The sequence below is a fragment of the Perca fluviatilis genome, chromosome 9 (assembly GCF_010015445.1).
Source record: "Perca fluviatilis chromosome 9, GENO_Pfluv_1.0, whole genome shotgun sequence".
NCBI classification, from domain to species: domain Eukaryota; kingdom Metazoa; phylum Chordata; class Actinopteri; order Perciformes; family Percidae; genus Perca; species Perca fluviatilis.
The window spans coordinates 7,601,802-7,614,943 of NC_053120.1; the positions used below are offsets into that span (position 1 = coordinate 7,601,802).

Sequence of the window (13,142 nt, forward strand, 5' to 3'; positions counted from 1 at the left end):
GTCTCTAAAAATGCAGCCATGCCTTATGATATCCTGATTTATTAGTCAGTAAAGATATTTAGGAAATATTTTCGTTTTGGAAACATTTGTGAAATTTAAAGAACATTCAGGTGAATTTGTTAAACTTACATTTAGTTGAATCGATGCATGAGATAGAAGAGTTTTATAAAGTCTATACAAAAAAAGTAACGCTCAGGAAATTCTAGGTTACATTATTTACAGTTATTATTTTACTACCTTTAATAAACTATAGTTTGGTAACAACAACAAAATAAAACAGAGAAACTCCGGCTTTGGTTACATTAATGTTGCAAATGCCACATGCAGGGCTGCTTCATACGTTTCAAATAATTCTATACTAAAACACACTAAGACATTTTACTTTTCTGATACATACATACACAACAATTTATATTTAAAAACGTGAGGACAGATTGTTTTTTCAACAAATGTTATTCATAAAAAAAACTGAATTAAATACAGAACTATGAGTGGCAAAGCGGTAAACGCCCTCTTAGTAACAAATCACCAATAAAAGAAATAAAGAAAAAAAAGGGACAAACGTTAAATAGTTGTTGTTGTTATTGTATCCTGCAATTTGTATACGATTTTCTCAGTTTGATAATTAACTGTTAATTAATGTATATTATCTGTCAGTTTAAAAAAGAAGACATCCTTCCCTTAATCGTCTTCATCTTTATAATGTTTTTAAACGATCATTTGAATCAGGCTGGAAACACACGTATGTTGTTCTTAGGCTTTGCAATCAACACAACGAAACATAACTTTCCAGAAGCCACGGGGTTCTGATGGCTCCGTTGACACCCGTTCAGTGTGAATGACATTTGGAGGTCTTCATCTTAAAATCCCACCTCAGTCCCAGCAGCCGCTCGCACCCAGGGGACCTTTTCTCACCCATCTCGACCAAATGAGGTTAATTTAACCTTTAATTAGTTTCCATACACCGCCCACCGGCGCGGTCGGGGGGCAGGAGGGAGGCATCCCCACTCTTTCATGTCCGTCTGTTTATTCAGAGGCTCAACTGCAGCTGACGAGAGCTCCTCACAGACTGCAGCCTCATTAGGCTCCTTTTGCATTCCTAATCGCTAATACCTTCGTTCTAATTAGAGGTGTAGGCATCCAAACATATTGTAATAATATACATGTAAACTGTTCATTTTGGAAAAGGCCTATAATTCCAGGGCCTATAAGGCCTCATATGACACAGATATAACAGAATATACTTGTGAATGGCCTTTTTTGGAGCTCTGTTTTGGATCATTTCTACTTTTACGCAGATTGGTTAAATTTAATTAAATTTCGGAGCTGAAGAGGAGGGTACACACATTTGGTTAGAAGTTTTAAGGCTCGTAACCCTACAATCAACTCATTTTCTCGTTTCCAAAATAGATTCAAGAGAAGTTATTTTATGGCTCGCAATATGATGCATTAATACAAATAATAAATGTCTCGCAATTTGAGTCATTAAGGGAATTTGTCAACATTCTAGGCACACCCTTAACAGCATTTTAATAACTCCATGTCTGAGCTGAGGAGAGGGAAGGAGAGGGGGGCGGCGGAGGAAGAGGAGGAGGGGTGGTGTAGTAACTTTTGTCGCCATGCAGCTTTTCCACAGGTTCATTTCGTCCTCCAATTGGATGATGGAGCACACATTCGGGGAGGAGCAGTCAGAGCAGCCAAAAGGGAGGAAAAAATGTGAAGGGTAAAAAAAAAAAAACTTCCTTGCTGTGTAGACTCATGCTCCTCCAGCCTTACTTTCAGTTCACTGCAGCAGTGTGCGCTCTCTCCGGTTCACCGTGGCGAGTTGTGGCTTAAAAAAGGACTTCCAGACGATACAGAAAGAAAAGAAAGCAGTCATAGAATCGGAGCACACGCCGAAGTTGTGAGAGTTTCTGGGGGGACGCAGTTTGGGGAGGTTTTACGCATTGCGCAGGATGCAGGCGCGCTACTCCGTCTCCAGCCCCAACTCTTTGGGAGTTGTACCATACATCAGCAGCGACCAGAGCTACTACCGGGCCGGCGGTGGATACACCGGGATGCCTGCGCCCATGAGCATGTACTCCCATGCAGCCCACGACCAGTACCCGGCCAGCATGGCCCGGGCGTACGGACCGTACACCCCTCAGCACCAGCCGAAGGACATGGTCAAACCTCCCTACAGCTACATCGCTCTCATCACCATGGCCATCCAAAATTCACCGGAGAAAAAGATCACCCTGAACGGAATTTATCAGTTTATCATGGAGAGGTTCCCCTTCTACCGGGATAACAAGCAGGGCTGGCAGAACAGCATAAGGCACAATCTGTCTCTCAACGAGTGCTTTGTCAAAGTGCCCCGGGACGACAAGAAGCCCGGTAAGGGCAGCTACTGGACTCTTGACCCGGACTCTTACAACATGTTTGAGAACGGCAGCTTCCTACGGCGCCGGAGGAGGTTCAAAAAGAAGGACGTGCAAAAGGACAAGGATGACCGGGACAGACCAGGCAAGGACCCCTCTGCCCGCACCCCGGGCAGGGAGCAGGACCCGTCTGTGCAGGGCGCTCAGCCGGTGCGGATCCAGGATATAAAGACGGAGAACGGGACCTCAACGCCGCCGCAGGCCGCGTCCCCGGCCCTGAGTGCCGTTCCCAAAATCGAGAGCCCCGACAGCAGCAGCAGCAGCATGTCAACAGGCAGCCCGCAAAGTGTGCCCTCCACCCGGTCCCTCAGCATGGACGGACCCGAACACCACCAACACCACGGCCAGGCCCCGGCACAGCAGGGCTTCAGCGTGGATAACATCATGACCACCCTGCGGGGGTCTCCGCAGGCCGAGCTCTCCCCGCCACTCATCGCCTCCTCTCGGACAGGTATAACCCCTTCACTGTCGCTCAACTATTCCCCGAACCAGACATCCGGGTACAGCTCAACGCCCTGCAACCAGAACGCCCTGGCCAACTCCAACGCGACCTATCACTGCAACATGCAAGCCATGAGCCTGTACGCGGGGGACAGATCATCCGGCGGCCACCTGGCGCCGTCCTCCACGGTGGAGGAGGCTCTGCCCGACTACTGCATCACCACGACCACCGCGTCCCCTCTCGGACACAGCAACCTGGGCCAGGCGGGCCAGGAAGGCCACCACGGGCACCAGGGCAGGCTCGCGTCCTGGTACGGGGACCTGAGCCACTTGAGCCCGGGTTACCCGGCGCAGCAGCAGAACTTCCACTCTGTGCGGGAGATGTTTGAGTCCCAGCGGATCGGGCTGAACGGCTCCCCGGTCAACGGGAATAATAGCTGTCAGATGGCTTTCCCATCCGGCCAGTCCATCTACCGCACCTCAGGAGCTTTTGTTTATGACTGCAGCAAGTTCTGAAAGCTAAAAGTGTGTATTTTAAATTAATAACTCTAATATATGTTTTATATATTTTTTTTTTGTACTTTTGGTCTTTTATTCACACTCCGAATGGACATAAGAGACTCAGAGACACGTAAGAGACACGTAAGTTTTCTTCCCTCTCACTTTGAGAATTGTTTATAAAAATGGCTCAAATACCAGCTTTTATGACCATAGACTGTAAATTATAGCCTAATATAGTAATTTATTTTTTAGGGCAAGGGAGGGGTTGGATATTGAGGACCAAACGCTTACAGTTTTTCCAGTTTTCTTATTGCTGCCTTTATTTGTCCCAGTTCTTGTATAGAAATAGAGAGGGGACTTTGTAGACTATACTGACTTATTTTATTCATTTTGTCTTATTTGTTAAAAACTATTTTGAAGGCATTACATTTTGTTTGTTTAATAAAGTGCCGTCTATTTGATCCTAATTGGAGTGATTTATTAGCAGTGGTAGGCTAACGCTACAGCAAGGGAGTAGCCAAGGCATGTTTTATTTTTTAAATTAAGAGATAGTTAACAAGAGGGCAAAGTGGGTTTGAGTGTAAAATATTTAACATTATTTTTGGAACTTTCTAAATGCTCTAAAATGGTGGCCACTAAGAAACATTAACATTAAGAAAATGCAAGAAGTGTGTAGTTTTTGTCTGCGTGCATTTAAGTCTCTCAGGAGATCCACATTATTTGAATATTCTCTTTTATGTAAGACAAAACCAATGAAACATTATTTAAGGTTCTTAGCACCTTTTTGTTCGAAGAAGGAATATTTTTATTTAAAGATATGATGGGGGTCTGCTACTTAACGCCTCAGAGGCTAAATGCAACCTCTCCAGCCGAGGTTACCTACAATATCAGACTGTGAGAGATGAACCAGATGCATGTTCATTTTGCCTTTCAGTATAAAAGCTTTAGGCTAACCTGCAGATTGTGTATTTTTGTACATGCATGTGTACAGTAAATGCACGCGGGGAATAAATACACGCGTGGCAGCAGTTGAGCGGGGCGGTTTGAACTCACTAAAGGCCTTGTTAGGAAACAAATCAGTCATTACAAACCGAGCAGGCTTCCGTCTGACTGCTGTTTGTCAATCAGGGGAGGTTTTGGATGCAAACAAAAAAAAAGAAGCTGCAGCTGCATTTGTTTTGGATGTGTTCAGAGGTAGCCTACATTGTGCTGCAGGCTGGGGACGGTCTGACGGCTGTCTGATCCAATCACAGCAGCAGCACTGAGCTGTTTTGACTGATTGAAATATTGCTGCTGTCAGATGTTTATTTATGTTCTTGATGACATGGGGAACCCCCCCTCCTCCCCCCCCTCAAAAAACAACAGCAACACACACACAGATTTCTATGAAGATCAAAACTTTTCATGAAGCGGTTTTTGCAAATCTGTATCGATCCGCTGCATGCAGCGTGCATGCTATTATTATCAGTATATTATTATTAGAGAAAGTTATCATTATGGATACTGAAATAGACTTGTGTACTCAATGGTTTGGCCCACGCACAAAATAGGTAACAGGTGACGTAAATGTTTATAAGAAATTATAATTAAAAATTATTCTGGCAACACCATTAAAATCAGCAATAATAATAATAATAATAATAATAATAATAATAATACATTGGACAGTTTGAATGTTATCTAAGAATAACCTAAAAAGTTTAAAGTGTTGGTTTTATTTGAGCTCTTGGAGACATTTTCATTATCTGGCAGACAGTAAAACACCTCTCGACACGGAGCAGTGTGTGTGTGTGTGTGTGTGTGTGTGTGTGTGTGTGTGTGTGTGTGTGTGTGTGTGTGTGTGTGTGTGTGTGTGTGTGTGTGTGTGCCTTGCAAGGCCGAGGCCAGGCGGTGAAAGCTTAAACGTGACTGTCAATTTCAGGCCTGTGTGGATGAGATTTTAATGAGTCAGTAAAACTAAAAATTCCAGCGCAAACGCTCCCCCAGGGCCACCAGTCAGATGAGTCAAGCCCGTAAAGCTAACGTAAACAATGTGCCGCACCTTCCACAGGGGGGTTTAATGTAAGTTTAACTGCAAAATGACATCATGTGCACAGAAAGTTGCCTAGTAATAATAATAATAATACAAAAAAATAACTAGATTACTGCTTCTAAACAAAGTCTCTGTGATTTATGTGGCACTCAGGGGTCAGGAAGGAAAATCCCGTCACGGATGAGAATCATTTTTCATTGTAAGGACAAGACAGGAGGAGGTGATGGAGGTCAATGGAGAGGATGTCAACAATGCACTTTAGGAAAGGACGGCGAGAAGGCTGCAGTAAAGCCTGTCACTACCTTATCTAAACCACCTTCACTGGGACTCTACAGTGTATTGTTACGGCAGTTTAATAGGCACGCAGCGTACAAATGAAAAGACTCCCAGAGGAGGAGAGGAGGGCTCTGTGGACTGGAAACGGCTGCCAATGCGCGTAACAAGCGCACAAAAGGCCTAATTAAAGAAGGATTAGGTTCTTGTGCCATGTTGTGTTGGAGGGATATTATTATTCAGTTAACTGACATCAGGTTAAAAATATACATCGCCTCAAGGGATTCGAGTGGTGTAGGTGTCTGCAGATGTCCTATCGGGTGAGTTCACCGCAGTGTTCACACTGCGATGAGCATTCCAAAGACGAGTGTCTTATTAATGTAGTCTACTGCTGCGTTATAGCGAGTTGTAAAGCAACCTGAAAGCCCACATGTCATGTAGGCCTATTAACTCTTTGGCACATAGTATTTAGTAGTGTCGTATTTAGGTGACAGGAAACATACCATGCGCATATCTTGCGCAGCCAGTAATTTGGATTTTGAAAACGCTTCTTTATTCACCGAAGCACCGCTGTATTTAACGTTTTTTTTTTTGGGGGGGGGGGCATTCCTGCCTTTATTAGAGAGGAAAGCTGAGATATGAAAGGGGAGAGAGAGGGGGGAAGACATGCAGGGAAACCGTCACAGGTCGGATTAGAACCCTGGACCTTCTGCGTCGAAGAATAAACCTCTGCACATGTGCGCCTGCTCTACCAACTGAGCTAACCGGCCACTTTGACGTATTTTTTAAACTTTCATTTTCAGCACATTTTTTGCAGCTAGAGCCAAAACGCAAATATTAAAACATTCCCGCGGAGATGACTAATAGGCCTATAGCCTATAATCGTGTTTGCATGTTTTAATGTCTAAAATCCCTAAATATGAAATGTAGCCTAATCGTGCTTGTGAGACCCTATAACGCTTATTTCAATTAGTATAAATATGTATTTTATATCAAAACCTTACAAGGACATTGGAAGATCACAGACTGAAGGCGTTTCACTTTAAATGCAGAACATTTATGGCCGCTTAAAACTAATGTAGGCCTAATTGTAAGACTCTCTCACTGTTCAGTCTGGTGTGTTTGTGTGTGTGTGTGTGTGTGTGTGTGTGTGTGTGTGTGTGTGTGTGTGTGTGTGTGTGTGTGTGTGTGTGTGTGTGTGTGTGTGTGTGTGTTTTGAGTTTTCTGCCTCTTATGTTGGTCGAGGGCGTGTGCCCTGAAAACATCCATGAAGTCCCGCAGAGCCAATTCTGTGTGTGTGTGTGTGTGTGTGTGTGTGTGTGTGTGTGTGTGTTTTATGTGTGTGTGTGTGGCCATCATATATATATATATATATATATATATATATATATATATATGATGGCCGTCGTTCAACACAAGTAAGGTGAAATAAAATGTTAAAATATGTCCTCAGATCAATGTCACGATGATGATTCTTTTTATGCGTCACTGACTGTCTGAAAACTTTATTTATATTTTTCTCCGTCCCAAATTCTACAGCCTGAATTATAAATTTACTCCCACAGACGCCTTATTCAACTTTAGTGAGGCTTTGTGAGCTTCTTTTTTTTATTATTATAATTGTGTAACAACACTTCTCTCTTATGGGAGAGCTGTAATATTAAAGATGGTATGGTTAGATTGGTCATTTCTATTTGGTTTTTCTAGCACATAAACCCCAGCTGATAAAAGGAAAAAAATAACATTCTGTTATTTTTAATTACACATGATAGTAAGTCAGGCCTCTAATATGAAATGATGAAAACATAAATAAATTTGTTACTATCCAGCAGGCCTAAATAACAATGTTACGCTTTGAGTAACACAGTATAGCCTACACAGCATCATACCAAATATAGATACCGAATTGAGATTCCTTAGAATGTGTTTTTATGACAAAAAAAAACATGCTGTGGTTTTTAAGTCTGTCAAAATGTTCTCAAAGCAGTTGAAACAACAATAATGTACAGTTTTAAAATTGCTGCTTTGATCGAAAGCTTTTCTTCCTCCTTCTGGAGGTTTAATCTGAGAGTTTATTTCCCCCTGAAGTCCATTAGATCTGACAGAAGAAAAAAAAAAACAGAAATATTCTTATCTTACAAGGACTTATGGAATCATAAGTTTAAATCGACCGTTTTATCTCCTTAAAATGTTTGTTTAGCTGCTTGCAGTTCTTTTTTTTATTATTATTTTCTTTACATTCGTGGACCAAATCCAGAATAGCTTTACTTTGTTTGAGCGCCAGCAGTAAAGCTGATCACAAGGCTCGGCCTAATTGTCGTTGAGCGATCCGCGGTGCACCTGCGAGACGCTGCAGGCTCAGTGTGTGTGTTGTCTGCTCTCCGCCCGGATTCAGGGGCCCGGACGACCTCAGGGCCACATCTGGTCCCAACGCAGAGTCCGCGCACAGACGCAGCGGACGATCACAGACACACTTTAAAATGTCCTGTGGCACACACACACACACACACACACACACACACACACACACACACACACACACACACACACACACACACACACACACACACACACACACACGCACGCAGGCAGGCAGGCAGGCAGGCAGGCAGGCAGACAGGCAGGCAGGCAGGTAGGCAGGCAGGTAGGCAGACATACAGACAGACAGACAGACAGACAGACAGACAGACAGACAGACAGACAGAGGCGATCCCACTCACACTGCTGAGACACTCAGGCCTCCGGACAAGTTGAATGTCAAACAGCTCAACCCCAAAGTAATAGTACTACTGTTGGAGAGTATAGCTAAGTACACATACCAAAGCACATTATGGAGTATATTTTCTGCTGCTTTATACGGTAGAAATACTGCCACTTTTACTCCACTGTTTATCTGACAGCTTTCGTTACTTTACAAATTAAGATTTTATAGGCTGTATAAAATATCAGAGATCATAAATGTGATGCATTGCTTTAAAACAATGTCAACAATTTACAAGGTTAACTCTGATTAACTTGAATGCATCGGATACAATAATCCAATAATTTACTTATTTTAATATTAGCCTAACAGTGACAGATAACAGCTTTGACTAAGTTGATTAGTAAGCATTTTCGCTGATAATACTTTTACTTAAGGGCTTATGTAGGATTTTGAATGCAGGACTTTCATTAATTGTAACGGAGTGTTTTTACATGTGCTCTTTTTACTTAAACTAAGCTGATCTGAATACGTAGCCTATTCCACAACTAGTTAATTCCCCAAAATACTGAAATACACAAATCCACCCACAGCTTTAGGCTATCTGGGGCTTCACATACGATGATAGGCCCAAGAGACACAATATTATCTATTAAGCCTATATGTGCATTATATTCATATATATTTAATATTCCAAGGGGGCGAAAGAAAACGAGAACTTGGCTGAAAATAGCACTTTGTAGGCTAATTACAGTTACGGACTTATTTTTTGCAAAAACAAGTGAGAAGAATAATCTTTAAAGATGAGTGAGATTCACGTGCTGCCATGCAAACCGCATTGCTTGGAAGAAAATTTTTGAATTATTCCCCTCAAAGCAGTTTAAAGATTTTAATCGCGAATTAAGGAGGCAAACTATTAAATATGTTAAGAAGACAGCTCAATAGGTTTAAATAACCTATGTAATAGGGAAGTGTTTTTGCTGTTATCAGTGTAAAACTTAACGACTATCATCAGGACCAGAGCAGGTCGGGATCCAGGCTCTATTGGAGCCAGTCTGGACAGACAAGAGGCGTTTGAGAGCGGGACTCCGTTCCCCGGGAAAAAGAGCGCAGTGTGCTCGCAAATAAAAACCCTGGAAAGCCGGAGCGAGCAGAGAGGAGAGAAACGACAGGAGCTGGGCCAGCCGACCTCCGCACAACCTGGGCAACACACACACACACACACACACACACACACACACACACACACACACACACACACAGGGACACCTAATCGACACACACACACACACACACACACAACAAACCTAACACACACACACACACACACACACACACACACACACACACACACACACACACACACACACACACACACACACACACACACACACACACACACACACTTAACAGACATACCTGTATTTAAATGGAGGAAGATTTGCTACTTGCTGCCCTTATTTCTCACACGTTCACTGGTAGGCCTAAAGGGATAAGACACACACAAAAAAAAGACATAACCATCTGCGGCAAACCTCCATCTTTATTTTTATTTATTTATTTTTTATAAATCTTTTTATTTGCAATTGCTTACAGACATTTGGCAACAAACATTTAGTTTTTTTGCACCCCCCACATACTGCCTATGCAAATAATAGTTATACTGGGAAAAAAAGTACTTATTTCCAACATATATACAGGGTATTGTACCAAGTAGGCGATAAAGTAAATAAATACACATAAAATAAAAATATATATTAAAATAAAGTAACAATATAAAAAATAAATATAAAAATACATATTTAGAGGTACGAATAAAGGATGTCTGTGGATGCACAAGTATATAGGCTAATTTGCCTTATCATTATACTCTAGTATGCTGAGAGCTCAAACAATGGAGCAGGGTTAGTTATGGAGGATGCAGTTCCTTCTTAGTTTTCGGAAAGAGTCTTGAGCCTTTCAAAATAAAACACCAAAGCATCCCATCTCTTATGGAATTTGTGGATCGACCCTCTACTGGAATATTTAATCTTTTATAACTTTAGAAATAGCATCATGTCATTCATCCAAGCTGAGGCTTTGGGTGAATGTTCTGATTTCCACTCTTAACAAAATCCTTCTCCACGCAAGACGAGTTGCAAAGGCAAACTTGTCTACTTGTCATTTGTATACCTTCCTCTGGAACACCAACAATAGCAATTTCAGCACTAGGCCGAATATCTCTGTCAAATGCCTCAGATAAGCTCTGGAATACCGTAGTCTAAAAAGTGTTCAGCTTGTTACAGACCAAAACATGTGGGACAGGTCTTCCTTTTCTGTGTGACAACGATCACATAAGTCATTTACGTTAGGGTAGATCATGGACAGCCTGGCCTTAGAATAATGTTCACGATGAAGAGCCTTAAATTGAATTAAACCAAGGTGAGCACATGATGTTGACCCATTTACCCTACCCAAGGCATTATTCCATAATCCATCAGATATAACTATTCCAAGCTCTTCAAACCAGTCTGCCCAGTCTGCTCGGATCGTATTAAGTGATAATTCACTAAGAGACATGACAGTATTATATATCCTTGAGGTAAAACCCTTAACGAGCACAGGAATTTGCAAAATGATATCCAGTCCCGTTCTTAGCGGTAGACTGGGAAAGGATGGGCTAATGGATCGCACAAAGTGACGAACCTGGAAATAGCGGAAAAGGCTGCAGTGCTATAACTTTAATTTGGCGGAAAGGGCATTACAATCACATTTGGGACCTGTATCCAATAACTATTTTTTTGTAGGTTTGCTGCCTAGTGATAATACATGAGGTTAGGCAGGGCCAGTCCCCCCTTCGCCCTATGCCTTTGAAGGAGCACCTTATAAACCTTGGGGTGCTTGTTGCCCCATAAAAACAGATCTGAAAAAAGATTTTGAGAGGAAGACAGGGTTGCTCTGAAACGGATATAAACATTTGGGCAGTACGTTCATTTTAATACACGCAATTTTGCCTGCCAGAGACAGATTTTATAGACTCCACTTCTGGAGGTCAGTTTTAAGATTGTTAATCAAGGTAACATTTTTGTCATAAAGACCAGATAGATTACGGGTAACATTGATTCCCAAATATTTAAATCCTGACCTAAAAAGAGGGAGGGGCAAGGCTGACTCTGCAATTGTAAGGGATGGATTATTGACCAGAAAACGTTTAATTTATAACCTGAAAAACTACCAAATTGATCCAGCATTTTCACAATGTCAGAGGCGCATGGCACAGGGTCCGAAATGTAGAGCAATAAGTCGTCTGCGTACAAGGACACTCTATATATATTCCATATTTCCTCTGTAGATTCCATTAAAGTGGAAAGTGGGAAGGGTTTGGAACATAGTTTATTAGTCATTACCGAAGCGAATCCATGATACAAGTTTTGGTCCAAATCCACATTTTTCCAATACCGTAAAATAAATATGGCCACTCAACTCGGTCAAATGCCTTCTCCGCATCCAAGGAGATCACCACCTCGGGAGTCTCAGAGGATGCCGAGGAGTGAATGACGCCAAGGAGCCTGCGTATATCGGTAAAAGAATGACGACCTTTAATAAAGACCAGTTTGATGCATAGAAATTACAGTATGTCTGTCATAAACACTGAGTAAAGGTTAACAAGTGGTTTGTGTGCTTATATCCATACCAACAATTAAAAAATAATAATGCAATAATTCACATTTGCGTTGAGCATTGGATCAACTAACAATAACCAACGAATATACATTGCGGTGATCAGTACTATTCCTTTATGGCCAAATTCTAATTCAGTAGTGCATTTGTATCATGTCTAGTGGGCCAACATCCCCAGTTCTCGCGATCACCCTAAAATCAGCTCTATATGTACATGTTACAAGGCATTCATTAGCTCAATACACAGTGTAGCTTACCTATTGCGTTGAGGTAATTGAGATTCAGTTCTCTCCAGGTAAGAAACAAATAACAATAAAAGCAAAGTAAGATCTACTTCAAATTAAATTGTTCAGTTGGCCGTCGGGTATCCTGTAGACAGTCCATTAGCATAAAGAAGAAAAGAAAAATCCTAGTAGCAGTGTTCAGATCAGTTATTGTGATGCGTTGGCGATCCCTTGGGAGAGCTGCTGTCCGGTTGCAGACTAATGTTAACGTCCCATTTAGTCATTGCAAACAATGGGGTGAGAAAGAGGATTAGAAGAAGTAAAAAAAAAAAGCTTAACGCCATTGAATGCAGACCGTTTCTTTGCGAGGGTGGTACTGAGGTCCGTATATATCCTCAATGTAATAGAAGCTAACTTGCTAAATAAGCGAACATTAGATCGTGTGCACGCTTGTCTCTGCTGCTTACTCATTTTGTCCCCTCGAAAGACCAGGAACGCCAACTCCTACACTTCAATAAAATCTTGGTGGAAAGTCATCAGTTATTTGGATAATTAAAGGTCCCATGCTCTTTGGATCCTTTTATAAAGACCTTAGTGGTCCCCTAATACTGAATCTGAAGTCTCTTTTATATAGACCTTAGTGGTCCCATGATACTGTATCTGAAGTCTCTTTTATATAGACCTTAGTGGTCCCCTAATACTGTATCTGAAGTCTCTTTTATATAGACCTTAGTGGTCCCCTAATACTGTATCCGAAGTCTCTTTTATATAGACCTTAGTGGTCCCCTAATACTGTATCGGGGAGGGGGGGGGGGGAAAAAAAAAAGGGGGGGGGGAAGAAAGATTTTATAAAAAAAGAGGGGGGGGCTAATACTGTATCTGAAGTCTCT

The 13,142-nt window shown here is 41.9% G+C and overlaps 1 protein-coding gene across 1 annotated transcript; it reads left to right on the forward strand.

Moving 5' to 3' along the window:
- The first annotated feature begins 1,658 nt into the window (after positions 1-1,658).
- Positions 1,659-3,829, forward strand: LOC120564954 (forkhead box C1-A-like). Its single transcript, XM_039810225.1, has one exon. It carries the CDS (start codon positions 1,956-1,958, stop codon positions 3,375-3,377), a length of 1,422 nt encoding a protein of 473 aa, XP_039666159.1. The 5' UTR covers positions 1,659-1,955; the 3' UTR covers positions 3,378-3,829.
- Positions 3,830-13,142: the final 9,313 nt, after the last annotated feature.